General features: G+C 41.7%; 1 protein-coding gene across 1 annotated transcript in view; it reads left to right on the forward strand.

Moving 5' to 3' along the window:
- PRR11 (proline rich 11) overlaps positions 1–18,173 on the forward strand; it is a 31,860-nt gene extending 13,687 nt beyond the window's left edge. Inside the window, exons 3-10 of the mRNA XM_064378412.1 lie at positions 4,742–4,889; positions 5,438–5,560; positions 9,673–9,945; positions 11,066–11,164; positions 11,695–11,807; positions 13,423–13,482; positions 13,572–13,668; positions 17,575–18,173. Coding sequence (XP_064234482.1) covers positions 4,742–4,889; positions 5,438–5,560; positions 9,673–9,945; positions 11,066–11,164; positions 11,695–11,807; positions 13,423–13,482; positions 13,572–13,668; positions 17,575–17,643 — 982 coding nt within the window. The 3' untranslated portion in view covers positions 17,644–18,173. The remainder of the gene's footprint in view (positions 1–4,741; positions 4,890–5,437; positions 5,561–9,672; positions 9,946–11,065; positions 11,165–11,694; positions 11,808–13,422; positions 13,483–13,571; positions 13,669–17,574) is intronic.
- Positions 18,174–18,942: the final 769 nt, after the last annotated feature.

The following is an 18,942-nucleotide window of genomic DNA, read 5'->3' on the forward strand; positions in this document are numbered from 1 at the left end:
TCCTTTGATGTGATTAAAAAAAAAGAAAGAAAGAAAAATAAAAGTAAAGTTAAAAAAAAGAGAAATATTTTGGTTTCCTTCACTTCGTTTGAAATGAAAATAACAAGGAATTATATTCAAATGCAAAGTAACTACTTTTTTCTTTCCTTGTGAATTTAATGGCACAAATCTGGCAACTAAATAATGAAAGAAGGGCATAGGACTGCAATTGCCTGACAGGTTCTCCTTGTCCATTGCCCAGAAAAAGCCAGTTCACTGAGATAGTGGAATTGCACTAGAAAAAGAGCTTAATAAATGCAGAGCTGACTAAGTGACAGACTAGAGTTTCTTACTATAATCAATTTCCCAAAATATTCAGAGACTAGGGTTTTTAAAGGATAATTTGGTAGATAGGGGGCTAGAGAATGTGGAATGCTGATTGGTTGGGTCAGGGATGAATTCATAGGGGGTCAAAGTATGTTCTTCTTGCTCTCTTCAGTTCCTGGATAGGATCACAGAACAAGTTGAGCCAGTTTTCCAGTCTGGGTGGTGCCAGATGGTCCATCAGAATGTGGGGCCTAAAAAATATCTTGGGCCAGATACCAGGGCTCACACCTGTAATCCCAGCACATTTAGAGACAAAGGCAGAAAGATCACTTGAGCTCAGGAATTCAAGACCAGCCTGGGCAACACAGCAAGACTTTGTCTCTATTAAAAATTAAAAATAAGCTGGGTGAGGTAGCTCAAGCCTGTAATCCCAGCACTTTGGGAGGCTGAGGTGGGTGGATCACAAGTTCAGGAGTTCGAGACCAGCCTGGCCAATACGTAGAAACCTCATCTCTACTAAAAGTACAAAATTATCCAGGCATGGTGGTGCATGCCTGTAATCAATCTCAGTTACTCAGGAGGCTGAGCCAAGAGAATTGTTTGAACTCCAGGAGGTGGAGGTTGCAGTGAACCAAGATCTGGCCACACTCCAGCCTTGGCAACAAAAGCGAAACTCCGTCTCAAAAAATAATAATAATAATAATTTTTTTTTTTTTTTTTTTTTTGAGACGGAGTTTCGCTCTTGTTACCCAGGCTGGAGTGCAATGGCATGATCTCGGCTCACCGCAACCTCCACCTCCTGGGTTCAAGCAATTCTCCTGCCTCAGCCTCCCGAGTAGCTGGGACTACAGGCACACACCACCATGCCCAGCTCATTTTTGTATTTTTAGTAGAGACGGGGTTTCACCATATTGACCAGGATGGTCTCGATCTCTTGACCTCGTGATCCACCCGTCTCGGCCTCCCAAAGTGCTGGGATTATAGACGTGAGCCACCGCGCCCGGCCTAATTTTTTTTTTTTTTTTTTAAGACAAGGTTTCACCATGTTGGTCAGGCTGGTCTTGAACTCCCGACCTCAGGTGATCTGCCCACCTTGGCCTCCAAAGTGCTTGGATTATAGGCGTGAGCCACCATGCCTGGCCAATAATAATAATAATTAAAAATGATTATCCAGGCATGGTGGCATGCACATGTAGTTCCAGCTATTCAGGAGGCTAAGGTGGGAGGAATGCTTGAGCCCAGGAGATCCAGACTACAGTGACCTATAATTGTGCCACTGCACTCCAGCCTGAGTGACAGAGACCCTGTCTCAAAAAAGAAAAAGACCTTGAACAGCAATCTTAGGTTTCACAATAGTGATGTTATCCATAGGAGCAACTGGGTAAGTTAGGAATCTTGTCGCCTCTGGCTGTATGACTCCTGAGCCATAATTTCTAATCTTGTGGCTAAATTGTTAGTTTTACAAAGGTGATCTAGTCTCCAAACCAGGACAAGGTTTGTTTTGTGAAGGGGCTGTTAGCATCTTTGTTTCAAAGTTAAACTGTAAACTACATTCTTCCCATAGTTAGCTCAACCTATACCCAGGAATGAACAAGGGCAGCTTGGAGGTTAAAAACAAGATGGGTCAGTTAAGTCAGATTTCTTTCACTGTCATAATTTTCCTATGTCAGATTTTTTTCTCACTGTCACAATTTTGGCAAAGGCAATTTCAGGACTAGAATTTAAATCTTCATTTAAATATTAGTTTAAGTTTGGTAATTTATTTTCTGACACTCACAACTTAAATGGACCATTCAAAGAGATGAGACTCTGGGCCAGCATGGTGGCTCATACCTGTAATTCCAGCACTTTGGGAGGCTAAGGCTAGAGGATCATTTGAACCTAGGAGTTCAAGGTTACAGTGATTAAAAGCAAAAAAGAAAAGAGATTCTGATTTCCTAGGGGGCTGGTTTTCACAGTAACTTTGTTGTTATAGCTCTTTTTACAGAAAGTTTTTTTTTTTTTTTTTTTTTTTTTTTGAGACGGAGTTTCGCTCTTGATACCCAGGCTGGAGCGCAATGGCGCGATCTCGGCTCACCGCAATCTCCGCCTCCTGGGTTCAGGCAATTCTCCTGTCTCAGCCTCCTGAGTAGCTGGGATTACAGGCACGCGCCACCGTGCCCAGCTAATTTTTTGTATTAGTAGAGACGGGGTTTCACCATGTTGACCAGGATGGTCTCGATCTCTTGACCTCGTGATCCACCCGCCTCGGCCTCCCGAAGTGCTGGGATTACAGGCTTGAGCCACCGCGCCCGGCCCCGGTATTTTCTTTAGAAAAAAATTTCAAGTTAATAAACCACTTTAGGCCAAAGTAGGAATTCACCGTTCATGGTTACTTTGTGATTATTGAGTTTCTATTTCAATTCAATGGAAATGGATTTGGTTTTTGTTTGTTTTTATGGGGATTTGTTGTACATATTATTACATCACCCAGGTGTTAAGCTCAGTACTGGATAGTTATCCTTTCTGCTCCTCTCCCTCCTCCCATCCTTATACTTTGTGAAAAGTAGAGTCATGTTTCTCCTTTACTTAAAATTCTCTAATGTCTTTCTCTATCAGAATAAAAATTAAAGTTCTTGGTATGACCCACAGGGCCTTTATGATCTGACTCTGACCTTATTTTATTTTTTTAGACAGGGCCTCACTCTGTTGCCCAGGCTGGAGTGAGTGCAATGGAGATCTCAGCTCACTGTAATCTCCACATCCTTGGCTGAAACAATCCTCCCACCTCAGCCCCCCAAGTATCTGGGACTAGCACATGCCACCATACACAGCTAATATTTGTATTTTTTTGTAGATATGTTTTTTTGTTTTTGTTTTTCAGATGGGGTCTCACTCTGTCACCCAGGCTGGAGTGCAGTGGCACAATCTTGGCTCACTGTAACCTCTGCCTCCAGGGTTCAAGCAATTCTTGTTCCTTAGCCTCCTTAGTAGCTGGGACCAGAGGCGCGCACCACCATATTTTGGTAGAGACAGGGTTTTGCCATGTTAGCCAGGCTGGTCTCAAACTTCTGAGCTAAAGCAGTTCATCAGCCTCGGCAACCAGAAGTGCTGGGATTATAAGCGTGAGCCACTGTACCCAGTTTAATTTTCTAAGATTTTTTTCTTCTTTTTTATTTTTTATTTTACTTATTTTCTAAAAAGTCTCTCCACCCTAGTCATCCTGTCCTACTTGCTATTTCTCATATACTTCAGGCAAAATTCCACCTCAGGGCCTTCGTACTTACTATTTTCTCTGTTGATAATTTAAAAGGAAGATGCTTAGGCACAAAATATAATTTAAAGAGTTGACTTGAGCCCAAGTGAGAACAGCTGCCTGGAAGAGTAAGACCCAAGTAGCATTGGATACGAACTCCATTCAGCCTTTGCTACCAGCAGGTTTTTAAAGGCTTAAAAGGGGCACACAGAGTGGGCTGATAAAACCATTTGGCAGGAATTCTCAGTTTATAGAAATAACATTGATTAGTGATTGGCTACACATTGTTAAGCTATAGGGCATGGATTATAGTGTCATGTGGCATTATTAGGTTAATTTATAGCTACTTGTGGAAACAGCAAGCAATTTCAAGGGATGAATACATAGCTCAAAGCATGGAGTAGAGTGTGATTGCCATCTCATTTTAATGTCTTTCTGGGCCTGACAATTTAAAAGGACTCACATTACTCAGGTAAACAAAAGTCATCTTCTCAGCGAGACTTTGGTATCTAAAATATCACCCCATTCAACATTTCACATTTCCTCCCCTCTCTTGCTTTTTTTCTCCTTAACATTGATTCATTCTCTAACAGCCATATTTTTATTTATTTATTTTTACTTTCGTTCCTATGAAACTGTAAACTCCATGAGGGCGGATATTTCATCTATGTTGAGCATTACTGAACCTCTGGTGCCTAGAACATGGTAGGACTTAGTAAATATATGTTTAATAAATAAATCCCTGAATTCTAGAATTTAATGAAGAGTTTGGCTATAGGGAGTCTCTGCTTCTGAGTAATACTAAACAACCACCTTCTTGTTTAATTAGAGGCTATTATTATTATTATTATTATTATTTGAGACTGAGTCTGTCTCTGTCACCCAGGCTGGAGTGCAGTGTCACCATCACAGCTCACTGCAACCTCTGCCTCCCGGGCTCAAACCATCCTCCCACCTCAGCCTCCTGAATAGCTAGTACTACGGGTGCTCACCACCATGCCTGCTAAGATTTATATTTTTTTTGGTAGGGACAGGATTTCACCATATTGCAGAGGCTAGTCTTGAACTCCTGGTCTCAAGCGATCTGCCCACCTCAGCCTCCCAAAGTGCTAGGATTAGAGGCACGAGCCACCATGCCAGACCAAGGCTATTATTCTAACTTAGGGTTTTTTAATTTGTTTCACTTTGTTTTTCCTACAGAGTCATTTCTTCAACAGATGTATCTCAAAACAGAAGCTGGCTAAGATCATCCTGGAACTTCAAATTTCCTAACATCAGTGGTGCAATAAAACTTTGGACAAATAGAGTATGGTCTATATACAGCTTGTGTCAGAACTGCATAACCCAGGTATGGATGTGTCATCCCTGTTTTCAGCAGTATAGTTTTCCTACACACTTGGTGTTTATGTACATACGTGCTCAGGTCAGTCCAACCCTCGGGCTAAACTCAGATAAGATGAAATTACTGAGTTATGTCTGCCTTTACTTCTATAAAACATACATCAAGTCATTTGCTGGTTCCTATTTTCTTTTTCTTTTTTTTTTTTTGAGACAGAGTTTCGCTCTTGTTACCCAGGCTGGAGTGCAATGGCGCGATCTCGGCTCACTGCAACCTCCGCCTCCTGGGTTCAGGCAATTCTCCTGCCTCAGCCTCCTGAGTAGCTGGGATTACAGGCACGCGCCACCATGCCCAGCTAATTTTTTGTATTTTTAGTAGAGATGGGGTTTCACCATGTTGACCAGGATGGTCTCGATCTCTTGACCTCGTGATCCACCCACCTCAGCCTCCCGAAGTGCTGGAATTACAGGCGTGAGCCACCACACCCGGCTAATTCCTATTTTCTTGTCCTTATCATATTACTCATAGGACTCAGCATTGTTTATTATTAATTTCAGAGTTTAGAAGTATTGAAAGACACCATCTTTCCATCTCGTATCTGCCACCGAGAACTTTACAGTCTAAAACAACAGTTTTGCATTTTGGAAAGTAGATTATGCAAGCTCCAGGAAGCCCTGAAGGTTAGTATTGTCAAGTAAAAAGTAAATCTGGAATTAGGTAAGGAGACACTTTATTTGAAAAGACTATTACAATAGGGAAAATGCTCAAGTCATAAGATTTATATCTCAAACATTAAGCAAAAAAGTTTTCTTTGTTAGCAAGGAATAAATAAGGCTAGAACAAGCCAGGTATGGGAAAGTAGGATGAAGAGTTGGGGTTATCCGATCAGACAGTTGATCAGATCAGGGAACATCTTTTCCTGAAGGTTGTTCAGCATGCCGATGCTTGCTGAAGCCCAAAAATAGGTCAAGGTTCAAGGGCCTATGGGGAGGGGTAAATCCTGACTAAAGTTTGGTCAAGTCAAGTTAGTAGATATTTTTGTCTAGATTGGTCAGTGGCAATGAACAGTTCAGCTAATCACTTAGCAGACAAAGAATGGGCATTTGGAAGGTCTGTGTCTGGGTTTGTCAGATAAACAAAGGAGCCATCCATAAATCTTAACAAACTGATATGGAAAAAGTTGGTTCCATATTGCTTCCAAAATTGTGCTCTCTTGTTATTGAGAAGGGCCTAAATTAATAAAACCTCTATGGGCTATAATTAGGTAACATCTATCAAAATTTTCAAAATATATGTCTTTTGATGCAACCAAATTTTGTACAGATATAAAAAGTTATTTGTTGCAGTGTGATTTGAAAAATTGCAAACGAAACTAAGTGTCAAAGAGAATGGGATTAATTGAATAAATTATAATCCATTCATTCAGTGGAATACTATGTAGCTGTTAAGAAGAATGAGGTAGTTTTTTATATACTAATGAGATATGACCTCAAGAATACACCATCAGTCCCTTTCCCACTAAGAAAACTTTTGTTAAAAGAATACACTAACTTTTGTTAAAAGAATACACTGGATTACAGGTGCAGTGGCTCACACCTGTAATCCCAACACTTTGAGAGGCCAAGGTGGGTGGATCATTTGAGGCCAGGAGTTTGAAACTAGGAGTTTGAGACCAGCCTGGCCAACATGGCAAAACCCCATCTCTACTAAACATACAAAAAATTACTTGGGCATGGTGACACACACCTGTAATCCCAGCTACTCCAGAAGCTGAGGCAGGAGAATCCTTGAAACACAGGAGGCAGAAGTTGCAGTGAGCCAACATCATGCCACAGCACTCTAGACTGGGCAACAGAGCATTACTGTGTCTCAAAAAAATAAAATAATAAAAATAATAATACACTATCAAATTAAGTGTAGAAGTATATTTAGAACAGTGTTTATAGGATGTTCCCAGTATATATATATATTTTTTTCCTGAGACAGAGTTTTGCTCTTGTTGCCCAAGCTAGGGTGCAATGGCGCAATCTCAGCTCACCACAACCTCTGCCTCCTAGGTTCAAGCAATTCTCCTGTCTCAGCCTTCTGAGTAGCTGGGATTACAGGCATGTGCCACCACATCCATCTAATTTTTATATTTTTAGTAGAGGCAGGGTTTCACCATGTTGGTCAGGCTGTTCTTGAACTCTTGACCTCAGGTGATCTGCCTGCCTCAGCCTCCCAAAGTTCTGGGATTACAGGCATGAGCCACCATTCCTGGCCTGTTCCCACTATTAAATTAGATGTAGAAGTATATTAAGAACAGTGTTTATAGGCTATTCCCATGTATTATTAAAATGTATAACTTTGGGAGGCCAAGGTGGATAGATCACTTGAGGTCAGGAGTTCAAGACCACCCTGGCCAACATGATGAAACTTCGTCTCTACTAAAAACACAAAAACTAGCCATGCCTGGTGGCACACGCCTGTAGTCCCAGCTACTCAGGAGGTTGAGGCAAGACAATCATTTGAACCCAGGGGGCAGAGGTTGCAGTGAGCTGTAACTGTGCCACAGAGTGAGATTGTCTCAAAAAATATTTAAGACAAAAAAAAAGAATGGAATAATTTTTTTTTTTTTTGAGATGGGAGTCTCATTCTGTTGCCCAGGCTGGAGTTCAGTGGCATAATCTTAGCTCACTGCAACCTCTGTCTCCCAGGTTCAAGCAATTCTCCTGCCTCAGCCTCCTCTGAGTAGCTGGGACTATAGGTGCCCACAACCACACCTGGCTAATTTTTGTATTTTTAGTAGAGATGAGGTTTTATCAAGTTACCCCGGGTGGTCTTGAACTCCTGTCCTCAAGTGATCTTCCCTCCTCAGCCTCCCAAAGTGCTGGGACTCTAGGCATGAGCCATAGTGCCAGGCCTAAATAAAATTATTGAGACTAGGTGGACTCCAAAAATAAAAATAATTAAATTAAACATAAAATAAAACTAATTGACCAGTTGAGAATTTGATTCTAGAAGTAAATTCATTGCTTTTTTGAATTCCTATAATTTTGTAACTTTTTTGTCAGAGTAGTTTGCTGCGGGTGACAAGGCAGTATTCAAATAGACCTTAAAAATGAATTTTTTAGCTGAGGGTGGTGTACACATTGTAGTCCCAATTACTCAGGGAACTGAGGTGAGAGGATTCCTTGAACCTAGGGACACTCTAGCCCATTGCATTCTAGCCAGGGCAATATAGTGAGGAAAAAAGTTGTTTTTTTTTTAATTTAAAAAGTCTAGAATGAGAGTGTGTGTGTGAGTGTGTGTGTGTGTGTGTGTGAAATAATTCTATAAACCTTCCCTTCTTTCCACCTCTAGGATACACACTCCACCTTTCATGACTTTTCTCCTATTTCAGCTCTTCTTATAATTTAACCCCAAATCACTAATCCCAATGTACCAGGGAGGATGGTGATATAGAACAAAGAATGAAGCTTGTGTTATTTCCTTCACTAAGAAAGCTCCTAGAAGGTTGTATCAGTCCAAATTCTTTTTAGCCACAAGTGACAGAAACACAATGCAACCTGGCTTAAGCCCATAAAACCAGTAAGTTTAGGGTATCTCTGGATTCAGAGGCTCAAATGATAGTGTCAGCATCCTGGCTCTATCCCATCTTTCAGTTCTGCCTTCTTTAGAGTAAGTTTATGTCTCAGACAGACTCTCCCCTTGTGCTAGCAACATGGCTGCTGGCAGCCTTAGATTCTTATTCTCATACCAGAACAATCTCAGCTGAGAGAACTTGGCCTGGATTATGTGTCTAGTCCTTGAGTGAGTATCCCAACCAGATCATGTGGACTGAGGGAGAGAAGGGAAACCCAGGTGCTTTTACCAGAAGATGGAGGAATGGCTACAGGTGAGTGCTAGTCCCTGGGGCTGTTTGCCCCACTTCAGAAACTCTGCTCTGTATTGCTGGGAGGGCTGGCTCCTACAGGATACATTCCTCAAACTCCAGGTTACCTGGTTCCTGGTTGTGATGGCCTATTGGGAGACACTGATGAAAGACTAGAGGGAGGGAGGAGACAAGGAGTTTCTTCCCCTCCTCTTTACTGCATGATTTCTTCAGCAATGGTAGTTGTTACCTTCCTGGCCTCATCTGCCACAGAAGTCATGCTCCAGATTCTTGGCCTTTATCAGTTTCTTGAATGTACTATATTCTTGACTGCATTAAATATTTTTTCCTCCAAAAGGAACTCTTCCTCTAGTCCTTATCTCCCTTTATCTGCTAAGTCTCCATTCATTCTTGAGATCATGGCTAAATATCGCTTCCCAAGACTCTAACTGTTCATTCTCACAGCACACTTCATTGCTCTTATTGAAGTAGTGTTTTGTTTTGAGTGTGTTTGCGCATGTTTTGTTTTGTTTTATTTTGTTTCAGATGAGGTCTCACTATGTTGTCCAGGCTGGTCTCGAACTCCTGGACTCAAGCAATTTGCTGGACTCAGCCTTGCAGAGTGCTGGGACTACAGGTGTCTGTCACCGTGCCAGGCCTTCTGTGCATGTTTAATGTCTGTCTTCCCTCACCAGACTGTCAGCTCCATGAGGTGACAGACAGGGCCTACATTGTACTTATAGTGCCTGGCATATAGCACATACAAAATAAATGAATGAATGAATGAAATGAAAAAACTTGTGATCATAAATGAGAAAATATTATGACGCACATGATAAGAAAGCATTCAATACATGGTAGCTATTATTTTGATGATGCTCCCCGTCAAGAATCAAATTAACTTGTTATGTATTTGCCAAATGTGATGTCTTCTTCCAGACTATCTCAGAAAGTTCTTCCTGTCCAAGCTGTGGTCAAACATGTCACATGGGTAAACTTACAAATGTGCCTGCCTGTGTTCTAATCACCACTGAAGACTCCAAAGCTGTGCTTCCTCCCACACTGCCACAGCCAACCAGCCATCTTCCTCCTCCACCTCCACCTCCACCTCCACCTCCACCTCCACCTCCACCTCCTCCTTCTCAACCACCTCCTCCACCACCACTAGCACCTGTGCTGCTCCACAAACCCAGTCTCGCTAAAGCACTTCAGGTAGGAAACAATCTAGTAATGATATGTTTTGGTCAGTGTGTAATACAGGAATAAAGCCACGTGGCCTTTTAAGGCCAGGCTAATCAGGGCTTGGGCCAGAAGGCCGTATTTTGTTCTCATTCCATATCTTAATTATTGTGTCTTTAAAATCTCAGTCCCTAAGGAATTCCTAGAAGCTGGATTGAGAAATGAAAGTGATGTGTGTGAGGCCGGGCGCGGTGGCTCACGCCTGTTATCCCAGTACTTTGGGAGGCCGAGGCAGGCGGATCACCTGAGGTCAGGAGTTCAAGACCAGCCTGGCCAACAAGGAGAAACTCCATCTCTTAAAAAAAAGAAAGTGATGTGTGTGAAACCCAGTATAGTGGAAGATTCCTATTCCCCTCTCAGCATGGCTTTTTACCCAGAGGAAAACCTCCCTAGGAAACCAATTTAAGAATAGAAGATTGCTTAGTGAGTGACTCAGAACAAAGAGTTGGCTGATTCCAAAGTTTCATGTCATTAGGCTGGAGAACCAATCTCTATTATAGTTACTTATTTACCAAGGGGACCAGAAAATTTGTGAATCACTAAGTCAGGCATGACCCTATTTTAAAATCTGCTGAATTTTCACTATGAATACATTTGGTTTAATGTAGCTAAATTAAATCCAGAGTCTTCCCAACCCTGACACACAGACACATGCAAAAATAATCCAGAGCCTATTTGCCCTAGTTATACCTCTCTGACTATATACATTCTTGCTCTGTGGGAACTGTGTCATCTTTCTAGGTAATTCAAGCAAAACTTCAGTTTAACCTGATTAACTCCTTCAACTCTTGTCTTATTATAATGACTCTTGGGGAAGATGAATTATTGCAGGAAACTAGTCTATCTCTTATTTGTTAGCAAAGCCTAAGCTTATAAAAACAAAATTAGGGAGAGGGAAGCCTTACATTTTGATGAATATTTTTTGATGGGTGATGAAAACAGGATTATTCTTAGTTAAGTGGAAAGAATATGACAGGTTCCTAGGGTAAATAAGAGTTACCTCTTAACTGAGCTTTAAAAACTAGATTTGGATTTGCATTTCACAAGTTGTGCTGGTTCCAATTTGAATTCTAACTGCACCATATATTTTAAGGCTGGACCATTAAAAAAAGATGGACTCATGCAGATAACAGTTAAAGATCTGCTGACTGTAAAATTAAAGAAGACACAGAGTTCAGATGAAAGGAGGAAGGTAAGATGTCATTGACCATACATTTGTTCTGTTTGCTTTCAACCTTGTTGTCCTTTTATGGAAAATAAGCATAAACCTTATATATAGAAGTCATTCTAGGCAGGGTGCAGTGTCTCATGCCTGTAATCCCAGCACTTTGGGAGACCAAGGTGGGAGGATCACCTGAGCCCTGGAGTTCAAGACCAGCCTGGGAACATGGCAAGACCTCATCTCAATTTGTATACAATTGTGGGGGGAGGGTGGAAGAAGTCATTTCATTTCAAGTTGAGTTTTTGATGTTTTATTTTAGTAGTTTTGGATTTCCCAACAAAATGTGTATATTAGAAAATGATTTAATTAGGCAATTTAATCTCCCAACCATTAGTCTGAAAACGTAGAGACATCCTTTGAAGCTTTGGAATAAAAATTGGGTGGAATAGTGGATATGCCTTACACATACTCAGCACTCAGATATTTGCCATTTTTGCATGTTTACGTCTTGAATGATATTTTAAAATGTGTTTTAATAATATCTCATTTTATAATTAAAGATTATACCATCGCCGAAGGCACGGAATCCACTAGTTACTGTCTCTGACTTGCAGCGTGTTACCCTGAAACCTAACTCCAAAACGTTATCAACTCGAGTTACAAATTTCTTAATGTAAGGAACTGCAGAGTGCTATGCTCTACTACTACTTAAAAGAATGATATTGTTGTACAAGGGCCTAAAAACAGGAAAAATGACTTTTTTTGCTTATTTTTAATGTTAAAAGTTATATATGCTCATAGAAAAATTGAAATCTACAGAAAAGTTTAAAAAAGAAAACAAAAATTATCTGAATAATCCTATCATTGGAGATAGTCATGGTTAACATACTGCTGTTTATTATTCTAGTCTTTTTCTAGGCATATGCTTTATTGCCCCATTTAAAGATGTTGTTTATTATAAGATGTGTCATTGCCGGGCGTGGTGGCTCACGCCTGTAATCCTAGCACTTTGGGAGGCCGAGGTGGGTGGATCACCTGAGGTCAGGAGTTCAAAAACCAGCCTGGCCATCATGGTGAAACCCCATCTTTAAAAAAAAATTAAAAAAAAGATGTGTCATTGATTTAATAACAGATTTTGGGAGAAAAATATTCTATCAAGAATTTTAGGATAAACGTGATGGCTTATGTCTGTAATCCCACCACTTTGGGAAGCCGAAGTGGGAGGATTGATTGAGGCGAGGAGTTTAAGACCAGCCTGGGCAATGTAGTGAGACCCTCATCTCTAAAAAAAAATAATTAAATTAAAAATTAGCCTGATGCAGTGGTGTGTGCCTGTAGTCCCAGCTACTTGGGAGGCTGAAGCAAGAGGATCACTTGAGCCCAGGAGGTCAAGGCTGCAGTGTGAAGTGACTGCGCCACTGTACTCCAGCCTGAGCAACAGAAAGAGACTCCATCTCAAAAACAAGAAAAATCCTAAATGTCTCAAAACAAGATTTTATCTATGAAATTTACATACAATGAACTGCCTATTTTGAAGATGTCAAAGTGATACTTTAAGTTAATTTTCAAAAAGATGAGGAAGAGTTCATGATCTATTAAATGGGAAAATCTATATCTACAATATGATTACACACAGACATATATATACATATACCATGTTTCCAAGACATACTAGTTTTCATATTATATAATTTCTCTCTCTTTTTTTTTTTTTTTTTTTAAGACGGGATTTCACCATGTTGGTCAGGCTGGTCTTGAACTCCTGACCTCAGGTGATCCGCCCGCCTTGGCCTCCAAAGTGCTTGGATTACAGGCGTGAGCCACTGCACCCGGCCTATATAATTTTTCAAAGCATCCTGTTTAAATTTGTTTTTTTCCCAAGATGCAGTCTTGCTCTGTTGCCAAACTAGAGTGCAGTGATGCGATATCGGCTCACTGTAACCTCCACCTCCTGGGTTCAAGTGATTCTCCTGCCTTAGTCTCCTGAGTAGCTGGGATAACAGGCACATGCCACCACACCTGGCTAATTTTTGTATTTTTGGAAGAGATGGGGTTTCACCATGTTGATCAGGCTAGTCTCAAACTCCTGACCTTGTGATCCACTCGCCTTGGCCTCCCAAAGTGCTGGGATTATAGACATGAGCCACCTCGACCAGCCTCTACTTCTATTTTTTAATGTAACACATAGAACTACTTTCCAGGACGTTGTCTTTAGAAATGATTGCTTTCCTTTGGGAAAAAATAATAAAATCTCGCAAGTTCTAATTTTTATATCTTTGTTTTATCAGTACTCCTGGAAAAAGTCAGATCGATCTGCGGAAACTGCTTAGAAAAGTCGATGTAGAGAGGTAATACATTCTCTTTTCTTTATGCTTTCTAAATCCATTTTAAAACTTGGCATAGAACACAGCTACTATTATTGTTTATACCTTTGCAGGAGCCCAGGTGGAACCCCTCTTACCAATAAAGAAAATATGGAAACAGGAACAGGACTGACTCCAGTAATGACGCAGGCCTTAAGGAGAAAATTTCAGGTAACGCTTTAGGAAAAAAATATTGGTTCCTTTGCTGGAAAATAATTTGGCCTGGTATTGTGGCTCCTGCCTATAATCCTAACACTTTGGGAGGCTGAGGGAGGGGGGATTGCTTGAGCCTAGGAGTTCGAGACAGGCAACATAGTGAAACTCTGTCTCTACAAAAAATACAAAAAATTAGCTAGGTGTGGTGGTGCATGCCTATAGTTCCAGCTACTTGGGAGGCTGATGTGGGAGGATCACTGGAGCCTAGGAGGTCAACGCTGCAGTGAGCTGTGATTGCACCACTGCACTCCAACCTGGGTAATAAAGCAAGACCCTGTCTAAAAATAAATAAATAAATAAATGATCATAATCATAATTTATGATAATAATTTAAAGCAGCTTTCTTAGTAATAATAATTTTTAAATGGTGCCCTGTGTTTTGCAAAGTACTTTCATATTTAGGCTTCATAAAATTCTACAAAATATAGGTAGGGCTGGGCGTGGTGGCTCACGCCTGTAATCCCAGCACTTTGGGAGGCTGAGGTGGGCAAATCACAAGGTCAGGAGATCAAGACCATCCTGGCCAACACAGTGAAACCCCATCTCTACTGAAAAAAAAAAAGATTAGCTGGGCGTGGTGGCACACGCCTGTAGTCCCAGCTACTCAGGAGGCTGAGGCAGGAGAATCGCTTGAACTCAGGAGGTGGAGGTTGCAGTGAGCCGAGATCAAGCCATTTGCACTCCAACCTGGGTGACAAAGTGAGACTCTGTCTCAAAAAAAAAAAAAAAAAAAAGATTTACATTACTTTAAAAATAAATAAATAAATAAATAAATAATAAAAAATATAGGTAGGATTGGCCAGGCACAGTGAGATCACGCCTGTAATCTCATCACTTTGAGAGGCTGAGGTGGGCAGATCACATGAGGCAAAGATTTCGAGACCAGCCTGGCCAACGTGATGAAACCCTGTCTCTACTAAAAAAATACAAAAATTAGCTGAGTGTGGTGGCCATGCCTATAATCCCAGCTACTTGGGTGAGTGAGGCATGAGAATCACTTGAACCTGGGAGGCGAAGGTTGCAGTGAGCTGTGATTGCACCACTGCACTCCAGCCCTGGGTGACAGGGTGATACCCTGTCTCAAAAAAAAAAAAAACAAAAAGAAATATAGATAGGATTATCATGTCTATCCATAAATGTCTGATTTTATTAATTGCTTTAGTAAATATTTATTAAGCACTTCCTATATGCCCAGCAATGTGCTGAAATACTGGGGATATAGTGGTAAGCAAAAACAGATATAGGCCGGGCGCAGTGGCTCACGCCTATAATCCCAGCACTTTGGGAGGCCGAGACAGGTGGATCACGAGGTCAAGAGATCAAGACCATCCTGGTCAACATGGTGAAACCCCGTTTCTAGTAAAAGTACAAAAAAAAAAAAATTAGCTGGGCATGGTGGCGCACGCCTGTAGTCCCAGTTACTCAGGAGGCTGAGGCAGGAGAATTGCCTGAACCCAGGAGGTGGAGGTTGCGGTGAGCTGAGATCGCGCCATTGCACTCCAGCCTGGGTAACAAGAGCGAAACTCCGTCTCAAAAAAAAAAAAAAAAAAACAGATACAGATCTACTGTCTTGAAGCTTTCAGTCTAGTGGGGAAAATAGGCATTCATCAAATGATCCCTTATTTGTATACTATCACACTGCAGTATGTGCTCTGAAGGAAAGGAACGAGGTTCTGTGGGAACCCAGAGAGGAACGTGATCTAGCCTGGATGATCTAGGAAGGACTCCCTTAGGAAGTGATGATGCTTGAGATAAGAGTCAAGGAGGAAGAGGCATTTACTGGACAGGGTAACTGTGGGGTGGGTCCACCATGAATGTCATGGAGAAGAGAGTTCCAGGCAAAAAGAACAACATGAGTAAGAGTCCCATGGTGGGAAGATCATGGAATGATCTCAAGGAATTGAGAAGTGACCAGTGTGGCTGTAACATAGAGAGGGAGCCCAATGGTGGTGAAAGACAGGGATGGAGATGTATTTAGGAGTCAGACCATGCAGAGTTGATAGGAAAAGGTTTTGACAGCTTTCTTTGTCACCTACATATACAACCACACACCAAAACCAGTAGATCAGCTGGCCCTGGTGTTACTTCTTCCAAACCCTGTTGATCTTAGTCATTTCCCTGATTGCCTTTATCATTAGATCTGTGAAGAACAGCCATCCACTGGCCACCCCTGCTGGAGTGCTGGGACACAGGGCAGCTGGCATCTTTGGCTTTGAACTTCATAGTTCGTTCTCCCTCTGGATGTAGGACATATCAGACTCCACTGCTGACATTCTCCACCCCAATACTGTCTTCCTTTTCTTCCCTGTTTGAGAATCCGTGCTTTTTGTGGGACAATATGATTTCTCTCTTACCAATCAACTTGGTCCTCCTAGGCAGTATACAGCTTTCTCTGGAGATGTGACCAGGTTCTTCTTTCCTTCTTTTAGAGCATGCTACCCCTAATCACATTCCTTGGTGATACCCAAAATTGTGAAGGGTGTGAGCAAAGGGAAGAGGCCTCACAGAAGGTCTTAGCCCCTTCCTTTTTCTGTTTAGCTCTAAGATCCTTGTTGTCACTGCCCCACTTTATAACTAGTACAGTGAGTTGAGAACGCTGAAAATGGATAAATGGTAATAAATAGCAAGGCCACATATTGAGCAACAACAAAAATCACAGATAAGATCTATGCCATATGTTGTGCACCTAAAATCTACTAAGGAGGAGGATGTCTAGTTAAAACTGTTGTTAGATACAGATGACTTATCCCATCCAGCCCTTAGGCTTCGACTTCTTTTTTCCTTAAACTCTGAATCAACTGTATCAGGTTTTGCATTTGGTTTTAGATAACAGAAATCTGAACACAGTGGTTTAATCCAGTAGGGACATGGTAGGGTGTGATGGCTCACACCTGTAATCCCAGTGCTTTGGGAGGCTGAGGCCGGAAAATCACTTGAGGCCAGGAGTTTGAAACCAGCCTGGGTGATACCAGCAAGACCCTGCCTTGACAAATAAATGAATAGATTAGGACTTTTTTTTTTTTTAATATGCACAACTAAGTCATTTTTGTTTTTTTATAATTTACAGACAAGATCTCACTGTATCTCCCAGGCTGGTCTCGAATTCCTGGGCTCAAGTGAGCCTCCTGTCTCGGCCTCCCAAAGTGCTGGGATTACAGGTGTGAGCCATCACACCCTACCATGTCCCTACTCGACAGCGTGAGCCACTGTGCTCAACCCACAACTATCTCTCTTTTTTTTAATGTATTTTTTATTTCAACAGGTTTTTGGGGAATAGATAGAGTTTGGTTACACGAATTAGTCCCTTAGTGGTGATTTCTGAGATTTTGGTGCGCCCATCACCCAAGCAGTGTACACTGTTCCCAATGTATAGTCCTTTATCCCTCAAGACCTTCCCACTCTTTCCTTCCCCAAGTCCCCGAAGTCTACTGTATCATTCTTATGCCTTTGCATCCTCATAGCTTAGCTCCCAGACTTATTTTTTAAATTTAAATATTTCTTTAGGAAGTAGGAAGTCCACAACTATAATACATTGGCTTCACTATATCATCACTGTTCTTCCATCCTTAATGTGTGGTTTTTATCCTTATAATACAAAATGGCTATATTTTCTGAAGCGTCATGTCTGCATTCTAGGCAAGTGGTGAAGAAAGGCAAATGTTAAGCTAAGCTACGCCTCATTTCTTCAAAAAAGCCCTATCCAGGAACTTCTGATTGCGTCAGGGAAACTGGGAAAAGTGGTATTTAGACTCTGAATGCAGTGTTGCCCTGCAAAAAATCTGGGTTCTGTTGAGAAAGGAAAGTTCTATTTATCACAGGAATATAATTGATATTATAATTGGGACTTTTTTTTTTTAATAGCTGGCTCACCCTAGAAGCCCAACTTCAACTCTACCACTTTCTACAAACAGCTTTGATGAACAAAACTGATGCCAACTCTGCCTGACTCCACGTGATGATCCATAAAACATACAAATGAAAACACCCAGCCGGGTGTGGTGGTTCACACCCGCAATCCCAGCACTTTGGGAGGCCCATGTGGGTGGATCACCTGAGGTCAAGAGTTCAAGACCAGCCTGGCTGACATGGCAAAACCCTGTCTCTACTAAAAATACAAAAAATTAGCTGGGCATGGTGGCAGGCACTTATAATCTCAGCTACTCAGGGGCCTGAGAATTGGGAATCTCTGTTGCCCAGGCTGGAGTGCAGTGGCACAATCTTGGCTCACTGCAACCTCTACCTCCCAGGTTCAAGCAATTCTCCTGCCTCAGCCTCCCAAGTATATGTATGTGTATATATATGTATATATACATATTTTTTGAGATGGAATCTCACTCTGTTGCCCAGGCTGGAGTACAGTGGCTCAATCTTGGCTCACTGCAACCTCCACCTCCTGGGTTCAAGCAATTCTCCTGCCTCAGCCTCCCGAGTAGCTGGAATTACAGGTGTGTACCGCCTTGCCCAGCTAATTTTTGTATTTTTAGTAGAGACAGGGTTTCACTGTGTTGGCCAGGCTGGTCTTGAACTCCTGACCTCAGGTGATCCACCTGCCTTGGCCTCCCAAAGTGTTGGGATTACAGGCATGAGCCACCACAGCCAGCCAGAGATCCACATCTATATTTATAACACATTTATGTATGAAAATTAAGCAGGTGGCTGGGCACAGTGGCTCACGCCTGTAATCCCAACGTTTTGAGAGCCTGAAGCAGACAGATCACTTGAGGTCAGGACTTTGAGAACAGCCTGGCCAACATGGTGAAACCCATCTCTACTAACAATACAAAATTAGCCAGAAGTGGTGGCACATGCCTGTAGTCCCACTTACTTGGGTGGCTGAGGCTGGAGAATTGCTTGAACCTGGGAGGCAGAGGTTGCAGTGAGCAGATCGCACCATGGCACTCTAGCCTGGGTGACAGAGCAAGAGACTCCGTCTCAAAAAAAAAAAAAAGGAAAAAGAAAATTAAATAGGTAATGAAGTTAAGAGGTATATCAGCTTCTAGTAAAAGTTGTTTTTTTAAAAACCTGTGCTGGGCTCAGTGGTTCACACATTTAATCCCAGCACTTTGGGAGGGTGAGACAGGCAGATCACGAGGTCAGGTGTTCAAGACCAGCCTGGCCAATATGATGAAACCGTCTCTACTAAAAAAATACAAACAAATTAGCTGGGCATGGTAGTGTGCGCCTGTGATCCCAGCTACTCAGGAGGCTGAGGCAGGAGAATCGCTTGAA

This window comes from Aotus nancymaae, unplaced genomic scaffold (assembly GCF_030222135.1).
Source record: "Aotus nancymaae isolate 86718 unplaced genomic scaffold, 86718_ANA_hifiasm-v0.15.2.pri h1tg000018l, whole genome shotgun sequence".
Taxonomy (NCBI): domain Eukaryota; kingdom Metazoa; phylum Chordata; class Mammalia; order Primates; family Aotidae; genus Aotus; species Aotus nancymaae.